Here is a 19,210-nt window from a genome sequence, read left to right as displayed (position 1 = left end):
CTCTCTCACTCACACACACCCCACACACCTGCTTCCCAGCAGGAATGCCGGATAGCAACACAGACAAGGGTTGAACAAGTCCTTTACAAAGGCAAATTAACCTGCAAGCATCCCCTAGCTGGAGAGTGGAACTGGCTCGTTTTCTAGGAGTTCAAAGACTAATTAATTCAGGGCAGCTCTCAGGTCTGTAACCATCCAGCTCAGATGAGACAGGTGCAACTCCAGGTCCTTTCTGGCCTTGGTATCTAAGCTAAGTGACGATCTGCTCTACAGAGAGGGAACTGAGGCACGGAGAGACATGACTTCCCCTGTATCACCCTGCAAATGAGCAGCAGACCTGGGGATAAGACCCAGGAGTCCTGGCTCCCTTTCCCTCACTCCTAACCTCTTGAACATATACTCTCTGAGAAGTGAGAATGGGACCCAGGAGTCCTGGCTCCCAGCCCTCCCACCTCTAATGCATTAGACCCTAAACCCCTCCTAGTGACGAGAGCAGGACACAGGAATCCTGACTCCCAGCCCACCCCAACACTAACCACTAGAGCCCAAGCCCCTACTAGAGGACAAGCCAAACCCAGTTCAGAGGCAACGCAGCTGAAATCCCCAGGATGGACCCAGGACAGCCGGACAAATGCCTCCCGGAGAGGGAACACATAGGAGGTGGCACAGGGGTGGCAAAGGGCCCTGCGGGAGCAGGCGGCAGGGAGATGGGGGAAGCCAGGCAGAAGTAAGCGCTGGGGAAGCAGAACAGCAAGCACACAGGAGAGGAGGGCACGGCCGGCGGCTGCTGCTGCTGCTGCAGAGCGCTCCTGCCCAGCACACTGCTGCCCGGCCTTCTGGCGCCATGGCCCCGCTGGGGCGGCTTGGGCACCAGGCTCCTCCGGTGGGCAAACTCCAACTGAGAGCGTATCCCAGCCAGCAGCAGGAAGATCCTGATTTCGGTGGATCTCTGTGAGCTCCCTGGTCAGGATCACATCTGTTACCAAATGCTGCCCATTGGGCTGCCCCCGCCTGCACCCTGTGAGTGACCTCCACAGCGCCAGCCTGCACCCACACAGCGCCAGCCTGCACCCTGTGAGTGACCTCGCGCAGCGCCAGCTACACCTGTTCAGCCAGCGACACGACGCAGCACCAGCCTGCACCTGCGCAGCTCCCTGGCCAGCTCATCCCCCGCACAGCACGGCACTGGGACTGCAAATATCACAACGCCACGGTCCAAAGGCGCAGCACATCTAGACCTGCAACGCTGTGGGCCTCAGAACAGACCCATTCGTACTGGAAAAGGTGCAGGAAAGGGCAACCAAACACGATCAAGGGGCTGAATGCTTCCCGAGGAGGAGAGAGCGCTGAAGAGGGGGAGCGGGCTCGAGGTCTATACAGCCGGGACTGGTGCGGAGGAGGGAAGCGGCAGTAACCCCAGCCCAGGGCTCAGACACCGTTACCAGCAGGCAGAGGGTTTCACGCGAACTCAGGCAAGCGCATCTTCACCCAGCAGCCGTCAACCCGCAGAGCTCACTGCCAGGGGACGTGAGGACGGGCCAAGAGTACAAGCGGGTACCAGAAAGCAGCGGATGAGAGATCCGAGCAGGGGGGCCATCACTGGTCGTTAGCGCAGACAGGCAGGGAGGCAACTCTACACTCTCGGTGCCCCTAAGCGCTGACTGCCACACGCTGGGCCTGGATGCCAGCTGGGTCACGCAGCGATTGCCCCGTCCTGCTCGTTCCCTCTGCAGCACATAGCACTGGCCTCGCTCAAAGGACAGGACAGGGCCTGACGGACCCTTGGTGGCCTGTCATATGCTCACCAGCCTGCACCCCACCCTGACTTGGCCAGGCCCCCACAGAGCACCTACCTACAACCTGCACTGCAACTCTGCCAGGGACCCCCAGCACCTGCCTGCATCCCAGACTGCAACTCTGTCCTGTCCACACCCCGGCACCAGTCCTCACCCCACACTGCAACTCTGCCCGCCCCCCAGCACCTGCCTGCACCCCATACTGCACCAATCCGTGCCCATGCACCGACTAGTGCCCTGCCCCCAGGTAGCTTCCTGTGCCATGCCCAGCACCTGCCACTGGTAGCCTTCACCTGCCAGTTCCTGTGCCCCTGCAGTACCTTCTCATCAGCCCATGCCCAGCACAGCTCAGCACCTGTGTCCCACGTGGCATTTACCATGTCCCTACACTGAGCCCAGGCCATGCCCTGCATGTGCACAGAGGCCCAACCTGCCAACCATTCCACACCACTGTGCCAAGCACAGCAGCCACCCACTATTGCCCCCCAGCACTGAGGGATCTCATGCCTAAGCACTTCACCAGTCTCTCTGGCCTGTCCGCACTTCAATGGCAGCCTGTTACCGCAGGGCTCTTGTCGGGGTGGCTGTTTTGTTAACCTCAGACACACACAACCTGGTTGCATGTATCTCAAGGGTTTACTGTATTTCAATGCACTCCAATAGTTTATGAGCTGCTATCCCACCACTGCCACCAGCCCTAAACGCCCCCTAGAGTTCTCCCCTATGAACTGCACCCGCTCATGCCAGGGGATGTCATCTCTCCATCCCAGCCCTCAGCAGTGCCAGGTTAATTGTGGCTATCCTTACACTACAGAGCTATTTCGGGATGCCCTTATTTCAGGATGCAGCTCACCCCACATTTCACTAGCCTGGTGGGTACCTTGGACAAGGTGTACGGCTTAGCAGAGCCAGTATAACCCTGGCAGTGCTGGTAATTGCCAGCGTAGGGCTGCAAGGCTGAAGCGGAGCACAGCAGGGCCCCCAGGGAGCAGCTGTCTTGCAGCAATGGGGGGGGCTGCACAGAAGGGCCCAATCTGGCGAAGGATCATCCAGCAACTGGGAGAGCACCACACTGGACAGGATCGGGTCTCCCATTTGCTGGACATCAGCTGAGGAAACAGGGTGACTCCTGGGTGGGGATTACCAAGCGATTATGCCGCATCGAGCGCTGCGAGCCGGCTTTGCCCCACACATTAACTTAATTAGCTCACATCCCTCTGGTTAAAAATAAAAGTGGAGGGGGAAGGGATTTAAATGTACAAGCAAGTGGCACTTGCAGGGGGTAGCATTGCCCTCGCTGGTCCCATCTGAGCAGGAAGCCGACAAAATCACCCTCCCTTAGAGGAGCTGGGGCACCCGTCAGCTTCCAGCTGGACAGCATTAGGTGCCTCACAGCAGCATCAGCAGAGTGCAGGAGTCCCACAAAGCTCCAGGCTACGTACAGATGCAGAGCAAGAGACATCCCCAAAGAGCTAACGGTCTAAATGGAGACAGGCAGGTGGGGAAACTGAGGTATGGGGTAGTAACCTGTCTATTCAGGGAAAAACTGGCGGCAAACATTGCAGCACAGCCCACAGCAGGGTTGTCCCTCCTAGGGAGACACTGGGAGCCAAGCTGCAGAGATAAGGGACAGAGGCATCCATGGGTCAGCAGGGTTTGGAAAATGCTGGGGATCCCTGCCAGCAAAAAGCCAGGGGGAAAGGGTAATCTCTCGGGAGGGCCATGCCCAGGCACCTGCACAGGGAGACCCCACCCTGAGTATTGTATGGGATAAGAACACACAGGCACCTCCCTAGCGGCAGCTGCCATTGCGTATGCCAGAGGTGTTTACAGACACCCTCGCTGCTAACCATGCCTGACACATGCTCTCGGCCAGCTGACCAGACCTCGCTGCTACCAACAACATCAATTACCTCTTTATATAACCCAGCGTTACAAACAGGTTGCCACTGCGCCTTTCATCCGGGCGCCTTGTGCTGCTTGTAAAGGTTGACCAGTATCATCATGCCCTTTTGGTGGCTGGGGAAACTGAGGCACGGTGCCAGCAGCTCACAGCAAACCAGCTGGGAGTGGAACCCAGGACTCCTGACTCTCAACCCCAGCCTGCTCGAGCCCTTAGACCACACTCCTCTCCAGGAGCCGAGCCTGTGATCCAAAAATCTAGACTACCTGTCCTCCCAGCTCTAACCACTGCCTCCCTCTGTTTAAATGTAACCAGCCTTGGATTCAAGGGCAGCTAAGGCTCATTTCTGTGGCACTACAGAGAGAGGTGGGAAAGATACCCAAGAAGTTACTTGAGTAAAAGTACAGCTGCTTTCACTTCTGGATAGTTGAATACAATCTGGGTGGGGGGTATGCATGTGCCTGCACTTTTACTCAAGTACTTTTCCAGATGGGTACTTGTAACTTGTACTTAAGTATACCCCCTCCTCCCTACAAGCAGCTGCACTTTTACTCAAGTAACTTTTGGGGTACTTTCCTCACCTTTGGCTACTGACACTCCCCTAGGAAAGTAACCAGCATTCTTTGAGACCTATCTTAAGGGAGCCGCTTGCTGTGGGTTCTGGTTTGCATTGCTGGGCAGCCAGACCCTTAATCCACAGGGACCCCTAAGGGCTGAAAGCTTCCATATTCCAAGGTCTCTGGCCCAAGAGCTGCACAGTCCCAATGCAAAAGGAGCTTCGCCCCTCTACCGCTTTTATAACAAGCTCCTTGCTGCCCTGTCCCACCACACTCTGGAGCAAACCCAACTTAGCCGCACAGGCCCTTGTGTCCCTGGGGCTGCAGGAGGAACTCCATCCCCTGGCAGCAGCAGTAGGCTATTACACTTGGCAGACCAGCCACCAAAGGAGGAAGCAATGCAAGTTTTCCCAGTTCTCCCAGGAAAGCTACGGGCCCTGCGGTGGGAGAGGACGAGGGATGCATTGGGCTCAGGGCTTCTGGGTTACTTGAATCTCCCAAAGGCCTGGAGCTATCTGTGGTCACATACATGGTCCCCATTACACTGAATCTGAACACCCCACAATCTCCGTGCATTACCCTTTGCACGCCCATGTCAGGCAGGTGAATTATCCTCATGGTACAGATGGGGAAACTGAGGCAAGGAGTGACTACGTGATGAGCCTCAGGTCACCCAGGGAGTCAGTGTAATCCAACCAAGTGCTCGGCTTCTGCGCTAACCACTAAGCCGTCCTGCCCCTGCCTCCCGTAACGTGCTCGCTTCCCAGCTGGGGTTCTGTCCCCCAGCCATGCACTGGATAGCTACACAATATCCCTCCACCCCAGTCCTACTCGCGGGAAGGGCACCTGCGCTGCCTGCGCTGGCCCCGTCCAAGCAGATGCAAACACCCAAAGAGAAAACAACAGCCTTGCCTGCACGACAGCACCTCACCCGGCATTAGGCAACAGCAGCCCTGCCAGTAACCCGGTGCCTCCCAGTGCATCCACCACTACCCACCTGCTGCTCTTGCACAGCAGCATTAGCCAATGCGCCAGGGCCCCAGGGCTTTGCAGCAAACGCATGGACCATAAAACTTGGACCTCTGCAGCCGCCCTTCCCAGATCCCTGGGCACTTCACAAGCACGGGCTCAGCCTCATGACACACACCTCCACCCTCCCCAGAGAATGACAAAGGGAGGAGGTAAACTGAGGCAGGGAGCAACACCTCACTCGAGCCCCATGGCAAGTGGAAGTGTTGGGGAAAAGAACCCAGGAGTCCTGACCCTCCAGTTCCCACTTTGCTCTCTCCAAGAGGCCACCCTTTCTCACAGGTCCATACGGGGATGCAGGAGAGTGACTTTAGCCCTGTTGAGTGCTGACTTGGCAGGGAAACTGAGGCACAGAGGCAAAGTCAGTGGTTCTCAACCAGGGGTCACTGGAAGACCACATGCAACTTAGTCTGGCAAGGAGCTCAGTGGTGTGGGGTCTCTACGCCCCGCCCAGGACAGCAGGCGGGGGGGAGCTAGCCATGCAGGAGGCATTTAAGGAGCTTCCTTCCAAGTGACAGAGGTGCCACACAGGAAAGCTCAGAAACTGGGACCCCGGACAGGCCACCATGAGATAGATGTCTTTGTGGCACAGACATGAGCTTGCAGTCAGCTGCTCCCTGATCTACTTGCACCGGGGCAGCAGGGGGACGGACGGGGGACAGCGTTCCTTGCTGGAGGTTCTGGACGGAAGCAGCTGCTTTTGTTTACGACTCAGGGAGAAAAGAGGAGGAGGGAACATGACAAGCCAGAGAGACCTGAACTGTTCAAAAAATATCCACAGGCACTTTACACCTCTCCCAGACGCCTGACAAGACGGGACCTTATTAGATGGCAGCGCTGAAAAGGATCCCTGCTGAGAACAGGGGCCGTCAGACAGACATCCCTACCTGATACAGCTCCCAGTGCAAACAGGCCAAACAAGTGCCCACTGTGCCGATGGGGAAGTTGAGGCCTCAAGGTGTGGAGGAATTGAACTAAGCTTTTCTCCTGTCGCACAGAGTCTTATCCACGAGGCCTGCAGGGTCCAACATGCTAGCCACTAGTCACAGGTGACTGTTTGGTCAGCTGAATGTGGCTAGTTGGCTTGAACAATACTACATATATATTTTCAGAATACCATTGCTAGTTTGCTACAGAACTAGTTGGACAGCATGGTCCTACGCCATCCTCCCTCCCTAAGCAAGGGTGTAGGACACAAAGCCTTGTTGTCACCTGATTAAAGGAGACTCTCTCTTCTGATTGAACAGTATAGTGTGCATGACACACAGTTGCACAGTTCTGATCCCCTGGAGCAGAGGGCAATGAGGTCTATGAGCACGGCGCCTGGAGAACATGCCTGGCCCGCACAGCTCCCAGCAGGAAAGCAGAGGGGCACAGGAATAAAACCAAACTCAACCACAGCACACAATAAAACAACACTGAGGCAGAGACCAGGTTGCCAAACCAATGAAACAGGGCAGGACAAAGTGGGACAAGAGGGTAAAAACTTCTCCCTCCCTTGTAAGTGCCCCGGCAGAGGGCGTCAGTCTGTTCACAGGTCCCTGGCCAAGCTGGGGAGCACACACAGGACCACCCCGTCACGCTGCACATCACAGCCAGATTCAGTCCCAGCCTCCTTCCAGTGGCTCCCAATCCATGCACCCAGCATGCCAGCTGCAGGGCTCTTCTGCCCTCCTTCCCTGCTAGCTGCCACCAATACCCAGGGCCTTACTGACGCCTGCCATGATGCTCACAGGCCCTGGCCCTCCTACAAAGCCAGCCAGCACGGTGCCCACTAGCCCCCTCTGCTCAATGCCCCCTCCAGCCACTCCCACTTACTGCCCCCCAAACTCCCCTCTCCTCCATCAGCTTCCTCCGTATCCCTCCACTTCCCCGGCAGCTGCTCTGACCCACCCCCACCAACACCTTCGCAGCTGGCTGCCCCAGCACCCTCCTGCCAGCTGCCCCAACGTCGCTCTGCTTGCCCTCAACAGCTACCCCAGCACCCCTCCCCTGCCCTCAACAGCTTCCCCAGCACCCCGACAACTACCCCAGCACCCCTGCTCTGCCTGACAGCTACCCCAGCACCCTGACAACTACCCCAGCACCCCTCCTCTGCCTGACAGCTATCCCAGCACCCCAACAACTACCCCAACACCCCTCCCCTCAACAGCTACCCCAGCACCCCTCCTCTGCCTGACAGCTACCCCAGCACCCTGACAACTACCCCAGCACCCCTCCTCTGCCTGACAGCTACCCCAGCACCCCTGCCCTGCCCTCAACAGCTACCCCAGCACCACAACAGCTACCCCAGCACCCCTGCCCTGCCCTCAACAGCTACCCCAGCACCCTGACAACTACCCCAGCACCCCTCATCTGCCTGACAGCTACCCCAACACCCCGACAGCTGCCCTAATACCCCTTCCTCTCCCCAACAGCTGCCCCAACACAGCTCCTATTTGCTCCCGACAGCTGCCCCAGTGCCCCCGCCCCGCCCCCGCCAGGCAGCCCCCAGTCTACCTCTGCCCGCTCCGTCCCGCTGCCTCTTGCCGCCGCCGGGCTCCATGGGCTGCGCTCCGCTGCGCGCCGCGGCCGGACCGTGGCGCCTCTGCCCGGGCAGCCGTCGCCGCTGCGGGAGGGAGGGACGCGCCGGGCAGGGGAGAGGAGTCGCTCCCCGAGGAGCAGCGGCGGGCGAACGGCAGAGGCGCCGCGCCCCGCCCCGCCACACCCCCCGCGCCCCGCCCCGCCGCCCCACCACAGCGCTGCACCCCTCCCCGCCCCCCACAACGTCTCCCTCCACTCCCCAGCTCTCAACCCCTCGCCGCCCCCTGCACCCCCAACATCCCGCCCAGCCCTACCCTACCCCCGGCCCCCCCTACCGTTTGCATACCAGCCCTGCACCCCCCTGCAGCCCCTAGTGTCCCCCAGCCCCCCTCCTTCCGTGCCCTGTCCGCCCCTGCACCTGAGCCCCGTATCCCGCCCCGAGGCCAGCCCTGCATCCCGCTCCCGCCTTGTAGCCCTGCACCGGCTGCCCCTTCTCTAGTCCCCTCTACGCCCCAACCTGCTTCCTCCCAGCCCCCTCCCACCACGTGCCCCCACGTGGAACCCCCTCCCCCGTACCCTGGGGTTGCATCAGTGGGTCCAGCACAGAATCGGGCCGGGGAAGCACTCCCAGAGTTCCTGCCCACCCCGGCTCCGATCTGGGGGGCGGGGGGAGACCCGTTCTCTCCTTCCGCTCAACGTTTTGCCCCCAGGATGTAAAAGTGGCAAGGAACAGAGAGCCCCCCCTTGGGGAAGTCACTGCGGCTCGTTCAGCTTCCCAGGGCAGTCAGGGGTTGGTGGTCACCCAGGGGAGCAGGAGACAGGGCGCCTGGGCCTCAGGCCAAGCTGTGGACAGAGTAGAGTCTAGTAAGAGGGGTCTGGCAGTCAGGACTCCTGAGCCATGTGACCTTGGGGGAAAGCCTGGCCCTGTGCCTCAGTTTCCCCCTCTGTCCCATGGAGACACTGCAGCGCCCAGTCACTCGCAGAGCGACTGGGAAAGCAGGTCCAGGCTGTGCTGATTATCCCCCCGCGCCAGGCAGCCCTGTCCCAACTTCCCGGGCTGCAGATCCCAGACTCGGGGCCCTGGGGGGATGAGCCTCCTCCCCGGCCACCAGCCCCTCCCCCCGAGAAGGGACAGGGTTGAAACCCAGTGCAGACAGCAATGGGTGCCGGGACTCGGTGACTCCCACTAGTGGTAGCTTCCGTCCCCCACAAACACCTCTCCCAGGCAAATGCCCTGGGTGGCAGGTCTTCAGCCTGCCCCTTTCCCCCCATAGCGCTCCCCAAAACCCTCCCAACCCCCTCCCCATGGTGCTGGAGGTCAGGGTTCAAAGGTCACCCTGCCCAGTGCATACCCCGCACCCAGCTCACGCTGAAGGTGGCAAGGGAGCCCAGGCCTCCTCCAGCCGGAGATGTCCAGGGACTAAACAGCTAGGGGAGGAAGGAGGGTTAAAGGGGTGGCAGAGATTCACCAGGGCAAGGGGGGGGACCAGGGTGTAAGGAGGGGGCCTAGTGATTCCCCATGTGGCAGTGCAGGCTGCTGCCATCCAGCAAAGGGCAGAGTTAAGGGGAGAAGCAGAAAGGCCTTCATCCCCAAGGGACTCCCCTGCCCCACCCCACAGTTCCCCCGACTCAGGGCCTAGCCACCCCAAACACCCCATGCCGCTGTGAAAAAGGACCAGGCTGCACGGGTGGTGAGGCAGGACGCAGGATTTCCTCCCTTGCTCAGCCAGGAATAGGCGTAGAGCCACTTTGCCTTGGCTGTGCCTCAGTTCCCCAGGTGTAAAGGGGAGTCAGTCTCACCCGTCGTGGGGGAGCGGAGGCCAGTAGGTGTTTGCAAAGTACTTGACTAGAGGGGCCTAGGAGGGTCAGGCTGCCCCGTTCCAGCACCCCTGATTTTCAGAGGGGCTGAGCCCCCACCGCTCTCCCCGCACCTCCTCAGGGGCCAGTAGTTTTCCACGCGTGGCTCCCGGGAGCAGCACTCGATTAGCCGGGCCTGGGCGCCCGTGTTACACAACCAGCGCCGGTGCAAGAGGTTGGACCGGCCCGAGCTGCCTGCTCCTCCTCCCCGCCACGCCGCCGCCGCGTGACCGCCCGGCCCGGCCAGGGCCCGCCCCCGGGCGGCACGTGCGGGAAGCGTGGGCAGGGGCTACTCCGGATTTACACCGCCTGTTGCGGGCTACTCCGGATTTACACAATTTCTTCCCACTGCCTCCTATGAACTACTCCGGATTTATAAAACATATTTCCATTTCCTGCTATGGGCTAGTCTGGATTTACATGTCTCCCCCCCATTGCCTTGCACGGACTACTGTGGATTTACACCACCTCCCCCATTGCCTGCCATGGGTTACTCCAGACTTACACTGCCTGCCCCACACTCCAGATTAACATGTCCTCCCCTCATTGCTTGGCATGGGCTACTCTGGATTTACTTCACATGGTCCATTGCCTGCCATGGCATGGTCCAGGTTTACACCCCTTCCCTCCACTGGCGTCTGTGAAGCGAGACATTCATATTCCGGGATCTACTCCTGATTTACATAATATCTCTCCATTCACGTCCAGCAAGTTACTCCTGATTTACACCATGTGCCTCCATTCACTTCCACCAAGTTACACCCTGTTTACACCAGGGTAACTGAGAAGAGGATTGATACCCAGCAGGGTGTGCAAAAGGCCAGGATCTGTCCCACAGGTAAATTTGTCTCATATTTTGGTTGTAATTGGCTCTTCCATGGGGTAAAATGTGGATGGAAACAGCAGAGGAAAGGACCCTGCATCCATCCTCCCAGATGGACATGTAGCTTGAGCCATTTGCCCCAGGTTAGATAGGGAATAGAACGCAGGAGTCCAGCCCTGCCCTGCCCTGTCCAGCCCCAGACAAAGTGGGCTCAGCCCCAGGTAATTTCATGGCCCAGAGAAGCACACATGGTCCTTTGCCATTTCTCAGCAGCACCTAGAAGCATCTGGTGTAACATGGGCCAGTGGGTGCATATGGGGGCAGGGTGAGGGGCAGGCCCTACTGCACCAGGTAATGTGGGATAATCAGGATCACCTGCCTGTTCCGGAGGCTCAGTCCTGACCAACACTCCCGTCTCTGCCCAGCCCCCAGCTCTGCTGGTGCCCCTCTGCGCCTGTCAGCAGCTCTCATGCTCCCACTCTACCTGTGCTTGGCTTCTCTGCAGCTCCTCAGGTGTAGGCGTGCCACGCTCTACTGAACAGCCAGGGCTGGAGATTCAGGCCTGCGGACCACGGACAGACCCTGTGGTTCTCCCTTGTGCCCTGCTGCCACAGGTCTTCAAGCCCAGTTAGGGACAATGCACTGCTGCTTCCCCAGAGTGGGAAAGAGGGTCCTCATGGCAGAAGCCCCTTGCCTAGTCCCACACTCTCCTGCCCCTACAGAGTGGATCAGCAGGACCTGGCTAGGACCCCTCCATGTAGCCAGCCCCCTGTCTCCGCCAGCCAGGTGGGGTCAGGGCAAACGTCCCTGCTGTCCTCAGGTGAGTCGCTTGCCAGAGAGCTACACCCACCGAGAGGTGCAGCTGGCACCCATCTGGGTAGTGCTGCGTGCTTCTGGCGCTGAGCCACCTAGCAAGCAGGGCTGCATGGAGAAGGAGGGAAAACTCTGACGACAGACCCGAGCCAGGGGTGGCTGCAGGGACCTAGGGGTTGTCTGTGGGCAGCCACACATGCCAGTTGCATGCTGTGGGATATGGAGGTGCCTAAACAGGCTGTAGCTGAGCCTGTATGTGTGTCTTTGGGGCAGGCTGTGTTGCGCTGGGGTGTGTGAGGTGGGAGTGTCCCCTGTTGGGCTTTGGTTGTTTGGCTTAAGCTGTAACAACCCTGGCCACAAGCTGGTGTGTGGATGTGCAGGAGTTAATCCTGCTTCAAGCAGGGAGGCTGAACTAGACAACCTCCTGAGGTCCCTTCCAGCCCTGTGATTCTGTGGTATGTGTGTGGCTGGGGGAGAATTTGTGGGGGGGGGTGTGATTGTGATTGGTGACTGTGGCTGGGGAGGAGTTTGTAGGGGGAGTGTGATTGGTGGGTGTGAACAGGGGAGGGTTTGTGGGGGGGGGGGTGATTGGTGGATGTGGCCGGGCATGAGCTGGGGCATGTGTGATTGGTGGGTGTAGCTGGATAGTGGGATTATGAGGGCTGTGATTGGTGGGTGTGGCCAGGGGTGTGTTTGGGAGGGTGATTGGCTGGGGTTCATCTTGGGTGTGTAATTAGTGGGCTTGTGGGGGGCTGTGATTTGGGGGTGTAATTGGGGTGAGTTTGTGAGGGCTGTGCACGGTGAGTGTGGCTGGGGGTGGTTTTGTGGCACACCCTTGTGGGGTGCCTCGTGGAGGCACATGTCTTTTGCAATGTGCCATTGTAGCAGCAGGAGAACTGGTTTGGCTGCTGGCACAGAACAGCCCTGGGAGGCTGGGCACTGCGTGTGCTGCGAGGAGGAGCCAGATCGGGTATAGCAGAGTGAAGATGTCGTCCCCTGCAGGGCCTTGGGGCCTCTGCCCAGCTCCAGCACCCTGCCCTTTGTCACCCAGAATGCTGTGTCCATTCCCTGTACCTCACTCCTGGCTAAGTGGGTGCTCTTCCAGGGCCCCTGCCTCCACGCTGTGCCAATGGCTTTATCCCTTAGGGGGCCAGGCCCTCTGCAGGGAACTGGAGTGCCCAGAGCTGTTTGAGGGGCCCAAGCACATCCTGCCCTCACCCGCCTGCTCGCAGCCCTGGCTGCTGTATCACAGGGGAGTCACCCAGCTGAGTACAACTCAAGGCCTGTGGGTGGGACTCCTAACAGCTCATCAGGCCCTGGCTCAGGACTGCTGGTATCTGGGCCCAGCCTCTGCCACTCTCCTGCCCTCCCTTGAGCCTGTCTGCCTCTTCCATCAAGCCTGGGAAAGGATAACAGTGGGATGTGCACCCCAGGGCCAGCTCAGCCTCCTGTGGTAAGATCCCAGGTCATGGCTGCTCCCGAGGGATTCATCCCCCTAAAAAGCTTCCTGGGGTGAAAGCTGCCCACTGGCTTGTACGACACACTTGCACAGAACTGACCCACAGAGCCTAGCACTCATCTCTGAAATGCAGCCACTTCAGGGGTGGAACACTGCCCCAGGATCTCTCACCGAGTATTGTGCAGTTTGGGTTTGAACCAGCTGCCAGGCCTCACCCCCTAGAGGTGGCTGCATTTCAGCACTGGGGGAGCTGCCCCAGTGCAGTGTTATAGGGCTGCTAACCTTGGCAGTGGTAGCCCCTGGCTGGTGTTGTCCGTGGAGAAGCTAAGGGCAGCATGACCCTGGAACCTGGCCTGGAAGGGGCAGAGAATGAGATCTATTGGTCCAGTGGTGGATGCTTAATTTCCTATTGCTTCCTGTGCCTGCCCTGGGGCATCCCAGGTTCGAGGCTAGCACAGGCAGGGGTCTGAACCCAGGGCAGGTGAGAGCAGCTTGCAAACAGGAAGGCCTAGGGCTGAGCAGTGGGGCGGGAGGCGGGGGCTGTGGAGGAAGTCACATCTTGATGGCTGTGTTCCCGAGAGGGGCTGAGAACCTGTGGTCGGATGTGAATCAGAGATTCCAGCCCACAGGGGCAGCAACGCGCTAGCCCCCGACACCCTCCCCACAGGCTATGCTTCGGTAACACGTGAACTAGCTCTGCTCTGGGGGCCTGTCAAGAGGGGCATGTCCCTCAGCCCTGACTCATGGCCCCCTAGTACCTGAGCCCTGGGCACCCTCCCAGCATCTCTGCCAATACCCCTCAATCCCGACCCACAGCCCCCTGCTGTCCCTGCCTTGGGCTTCCCACGTCCAACCCTTCCTGTGCCCCTCAATCCCCACATGCAGGACCCTATTGGCCCAATTCCAGGTTTCCCACCCACACTCACACAGATCTCCTGAAGCCTCTTGAGCCTGACCCCCAGCTCCACATCTTCAGGAGCCCCAGCGCAGGAATAGCCAGGGGCTGCAGGTCGAGACTGAGGGGCACTGGGGGAACCTCAGTGAGTGGGGATCCCAGGTAGGAATAGCAGGAGGCCGTGGGTCAGGACATATCCCTCCCCAGCATCCAGAGCTGAGCTGCACAGCAATCTCAGGTGCGTGCCTTGCAGCAGACTCTGGCGTGTCACAGTAGGGCTGAGATAAGAGCTGACGGTAAGTGCTGCCCACATGGTGCTTGGCACGCACAGGGTTACAGGAACCTCCCTGGACCTTTATCTGCCCCGGCATCTGAGCCCGGCCACTCGGCAATGCTCCTGTCTGACTCGGGTGCCCTGCTGGTGGGAAACCACAACCACCACTTGAAGCGCGATGCCGCCCAACGCCCCCTTCCCTGCTCACTGTGGGACAAGTCCCCTCCTCCCTCACCCCAGAGTGCTGCAGGGGCACTGGGGGGGAGTGGGAGCTGAACCCCCCACCCGGGGAGGAAAGATGGGTTTGGGGGATGATAGATGTCCTGATTTTGTAGGGACAGTCCCAATATTTGCAGCTTTTTCTTATATGGGTGCCTATTCCCAGTCCCGTCCTAGTGTTTCTTATTTGCTATCTGGTCACCCTCGGGTCAGGCCTTGAGCTGAGCTCCAGGATCTCCGAGTTCAGTTCTCAGCACTGACACAGACTCCTGGTGTGACCTTTGGGGTGCCACTGAATGTCCCAGCTCCTGCAGCCAGTCTCAAGCCATCTCTCCTTCTCTGTGACGACAGGATTTCCTGCTCACCCTCCAGGGGAGCCCAGGCCAGGCTCCATGCTCCGCCGGATGTGGCACAGGCATCCCAGCCCCGCTGAGTCCAGGAGGGCGTACTGGGCATGCCAGCTGTGGCCAGCATTGTAGAATTCTCACCAGCGTATGGGAGAGCAAGAGGTGCACAGCTGTAGTGCTCTGCACATGTGTCCTGTTCCCTCTGCAGGTGGGGTCAGTGCCTGGTAGCAGTGGGCTGGGCCGACCTTCCTTTAGAAGCCGGCTCCCTGCATTCCCAGTTGTATTTAAGGCAATTGAACCTAAGAATCTGGCTTCCAGCCCTGCCAGAATTCCCACACCACCTCCTGCCCTCCACAGAGTATCTTTTTCACTGACAGAGAAAGACCTTAGGGGCCAGTGGCCATCAGGTGCTGATATGGCTCAGGGGATCCCCATCTCTCCCCCTGCCTAGGCAGCTTGGTTGGCCCCAGAGCCCCTACAGGGCCCATCCTAGTGCCAGATGTTAAAGAGCCAGTTGTCATTGGACAGCCACCAGCCCTGAGGCAACCAAACAAGAAAAGGTGAAATGGGCAGGCCAGATTTATGAGCCAGTACAGAATTGAATTGCATAGGCAGCCCTGATCTGGGCAGCACCTGGTCCCAGGGTGGCCCCAGTCTCCACCATGGCCTCCAGATGCTCCCAGTGACACCTGGTACCAACCTCTCTGGGCTGCTCCTAGCTCCTCGGCCACAACCTTCCCTTCCTGGAGGCCAGGGCCTGGGTTAAGGTGCCAAGCTGGAGTTGAGCCTGTCTTGGAAACCCTCTCCTGGCGTGGTGTATCTGTCAGTGCCTGTGTCCTGCAGGCTCTGCGGTAGCGATGGGGAGGCAGCAGGACTCTTTGTGGCCATCTAGCAGAGAGGGGCCTTCCCAATCCCTGCATGGATGGATTTACCCTCTCAAAGCAGTCCCCCTTTCCTTCCCATTCCCCTCTCTGGTTTCCTCCATGGGAATTGTCAAGAGCTGGGAGCCTCACCCAGCAGAACTGAGCACAGAGCTGGGTGCTACTCATGCTGTTGGGCTCCTCTTCTCAGCCCCTTAAGCCAGTGGTAGGGGCAGAGCCTATGTCTTCAGGGCACTGCTGCAAGCAAGAAAGCAGACTCTCCATCATCATTCCTTTGTATTATGGCAGCCCTGAGACACCCCAACCAATATCAGGGACCCGCTTCTGCTGGGTACTGCCTAGACTCAGAGTAACTGAGATGAGGACCCCACTGTGCCAGTCCCTGCCCCACAGAGGTCCCAGACAAGCTAAGACAAGATGCAACAAGTACGTATTAAAAATTCTTTCCCTTAATTTCTTTGTCTCTGATTGCACAATAGCTCTAGCGCTGGTGTTAGGGAACGTTCCCCCAGCTTTACCTGTGTCTATTCCAAATGCTCCTGGGGCCCAATTTCTTCCAGTTCATCAGGTTTCAAAAGAGAATCCAACAGTCAGTTCTGTGTCTTTGCCAGTGTCTTCCACTGGAGGGGCTCAGTCGTTAATCCAGCCTTATCAACCCCTCATCTGCGAATGCCATGCTACAGCTGGGGAAACTGAGGCACAAAGAAATGAAGCCACTTGTGCCAGGTCAGAGAGAGTCGGGCTGAGCTAAATGGGAGTCCTGATTCATCACCTCCACTAAACATTGACCCTCCTTCCCCACCAAGAACAGGGAATAGAAGCTTGTCGCAGTTCCTGCATGCCTGTGGGGGAAACTGAGGCACCCAGCATCATTTTCCTCTCCCACCCTGGTACTACACAGTGGCAGAGCTGGGAGTGGTACCCAGGGATCCTGACTCCCCATACCCCACTGTTCGGCACCAGATACCCCTGCCCCCCCCACCCCCAATTCCTCTTTTCAGGGGCAAAGCACTCTGTGAAAAACATGGCTGCAGCCAGAGGGATCCCTTGCCCAGCAGTGACCTCTGCTGGGCATCCATCAGAAAGCCCCTTTTGCAGAGGTTCACAAGGGCTTTATACACTAGCAACTCTTGTGCTGCCGGGTGGCCAGGCACGGCCCAGGAACTAGCTGCTCGCATGCTGCAGGTGGTCTGTGGTTTTGAGCCCTTCCCATCCTTCCTAGCCAGTTGGCCTCTTGCCCCTTCAACGCCCTGCCCCACCCGGAGGATGGATTTAGAGTCTTGTCAACATTGATTGCTCCTTTAACACACCCGAAGGCTGAGGTTGTGCCCTGCGTGGGGGCAAGCACAAGGATTTTCCCCACCTGGTTGATCCCTGCCAGCCCACAGCAGCTCCACCCAGCCTCCCCTCCCGGCCTGCAGTTGCGAACGAAGTGGGAGGGGGATGGCTCTGGGTGGCTGGGGGATGAGCAGCTGTGTTCCCTGGGCCCTCTGGAGCTTAGTGCAGGAGCCTCTACAGCCGCGGTGTCCAGTACATTCGCCACTAGCCACCAGTGACCAGGCAGGTGGCCAAGCTCTGGTCTTGAACCTTTAAATTCAGCTACTCCTGAGAGCCCCACATGGGGAGTGCTGTCTGCCCACACCACACATGCCCCACTACTTGGTGGGAGAAGGACCTGGCGGAGACCCAGCAGCAGCCCCAGTGAGTCACCAGCATTAAATTAGTCGGCGGCGGATGGGGGAGCCTGGCTCTGGGGAAGGGCATTTATTTAGTGGGGAGAAATGTGGCAAACATGGAAGGATGACAAGCACAAGTGCGGTGATCTCTGGATTCCTATTGGACGGTGCTGGGCTCTAGTTTGAGCTAACAGCCCGCTGGCACTCAGGTATGGCTGTAGAGGAGACTCATTCTGTGTCAGAGGTCTGTGTGCCACACTCCCTGGGACAGTGAACCATCCAGCAGGCATTGGGGTTACACCTTCTCTATGTAAAACTTTTCCACAGAGTAATACGGATTGATTTGGGGGTTGGATCCCGCTTGGGAGTTGCTTTCCTGGGTGCTGAGCCCTTATAGATGAGCCCTCCCAGAGTTGAACTGGTTCACCTTCCGGGTTGCTCTGCAGCAGGGCAGTAACCCCAACTCTGTCTCTTGGCTGGGGGAGACCAGAGATTCTGTCCTGGCCAGACAGAGTGGTGGGGAACCCCCGTGGATGGGAAGGGAAGTACCAGTACCTTGATGGGCACACCAGGGAACAACCCCAACGGGATTTCTGTGATCCAGCCCATCACAGGAAGCCTCTCGGTGCTTTGGCAATAAGAACAATTCAAAGAGGACAGCACAAAGAAGAAAAACCAACCCACCCCTCTCCAGGGGAGCAAACCCAATAACCAGGCTGTCCAGAGGGTCTGCTGTGCCACAGATAAGGGATGTGAACGGGTAACTGGTGACCTGGAAAGCATCGCCCTTGCCATGTCCAGTAACAGTTAACTGGTGCCTGGGAGTAACCCCCTACCAGGCCCACAGCATGAGAGCCCCACGTGGAGTTGAGAGAGCCAGAAGACCCCCCATGACCGGGAGAGCTGGCAGGGGAGCTGGGGGGACAGTCAGGAGCCCTGCAACACTGGCAGCCCTGGAGACTGCTCCAGCTGGGCTTTGTATGGTCCCCTGCCCAGGATCCCACTCAACTGGTTAAGCATTAAGCCCAAAGTTTAACCAGTTAACTGCTTAAATGGGACTTTATATCCCTGCCAAAGGTGCATGCAAGGGGAAAAAATATCAAAGGACCACTACGTGTCTACTCTAAAATAGATACCTGTATTCTTTGCTGGTCACGTCCCTTTCAGACACAGTCCCCTTCTGACTGAGGTGCTCTGAACAGCAACAAACAGAACAATCCAACTCAAAACCAAGTTGAACTCCCCACCCAGGCACTGGGATATTTCGGAGAGCAGATTTAAACCCTACACACGGGGGTCAATTCATGTCAAAGCCTGACGGAGGCTCTATCACAGCAGTTCCCGACCTTCTTGAGATGGCGACCCATTCCGACAGTTCAGTAAGACTTTGGGACCCAGGGCAATTCAAAACCGGGAAGGCAGGGGAGGGAGGGTTCCCCCCTGTGCAATTTTTTTTTTTTTTAATACAACCTGATTCACCCCCCAGGCTTAAACCCCTCATAGCCCCAAATGCCCCCCCCCACCTACCTCACACTAGCACTGCTGCCGCCCTGGCACTGCTCCTTTGCTGGGCCACCACCGCGTTCTCTCCACAGCCCTGCTACTCCTTTCCCCCACCTGCAGTACAGGCAGCTCCCTGCACTACCACGCTGAAATGGGACTCAATGTAATTGGTTTAACAGTCGGATCCCTCCAGCCGGCTGTTGAATCAAATCGTGTTTCATTTTGGTACGGCAGGGCAGGGACTGAGAGCCAGAGGAGTGAGTAGCAGCAGCAGCAGGGCTGCAAATGGCTCCTTAAAGAGCCATATGTGGTCTGGAGCCGCCCAGCTGATGACCCTTAGAAAATCTACTGGCGACCCATGTTTGGGTCCTGACCCATAGGTTGGGAATCCCTGCCCTATCAGAAAGACTCACTCGGCTGTGAGCAATTTCCTTACCAGAGCTGCCTTAATGGGGAACAATTATTCCAGCTTCACATCCTGATCTGATTTGCTGCACTGCTGCCCTGGGCTTATTTTTGTTCTTCAAGCAGCTCTGAAGGTGGAACTAGCCTGGTCGCTTTCAGGCTCTGGAGCACTCTGCACTAGATTGTGTCTATGGTGACACTTTTTAGACATATTCTCCCACCATCCAACAACTGCAGGAGCATGGACACA

At 58.3% G+C, this 19,210-nt stretch overlaps 1 protein-coding gene across 1 annotated transcript in view; it reads right to left on the bottom strand.

Moving 5' to 3' along the window:
* The window catches only part of RORC (RAR related orphan receptor C), a 67,222-nt gene extending 59,339 nt beyond the window's left edge, over window positions 1-7,883 (bottom strand). The window contains exon 1 of the mRNA XM_074980666.1: window positions 7,785-7,883. Coding sequence (XP_074836767.1) covers window positions 7,785-7,830 — 46 coding nt within the window. The 5' untranslated portion in view covers window positions 7,831-7,883. The remainder of the gene's footprint in view (window positions 1-7,784) is intronic.
* Window positions 7,884-19,210: the final 11,327 nt, after the last annotated feature.

Source organism: Carettochelys insculpta, chromosome 30, assembly GCF_033958435.1.
Source record: "Carettochelys insculpta isolate YL-2023 chromosome 30, ASM3395843v1, whole genome shotgun sequence".
In the NCBI taxonomy this organism is placed as follows: domain Eukaryota; kingdom Metazoa; phylum Chordata; order Testudines; family Carettochelyidae; genus Carettochelys; species Carettochelys insculpta.
Note: the sequence above shows the minus strand (reverse complement) of the source record. Positions and strands in the feature narration are given on the sequence as shown.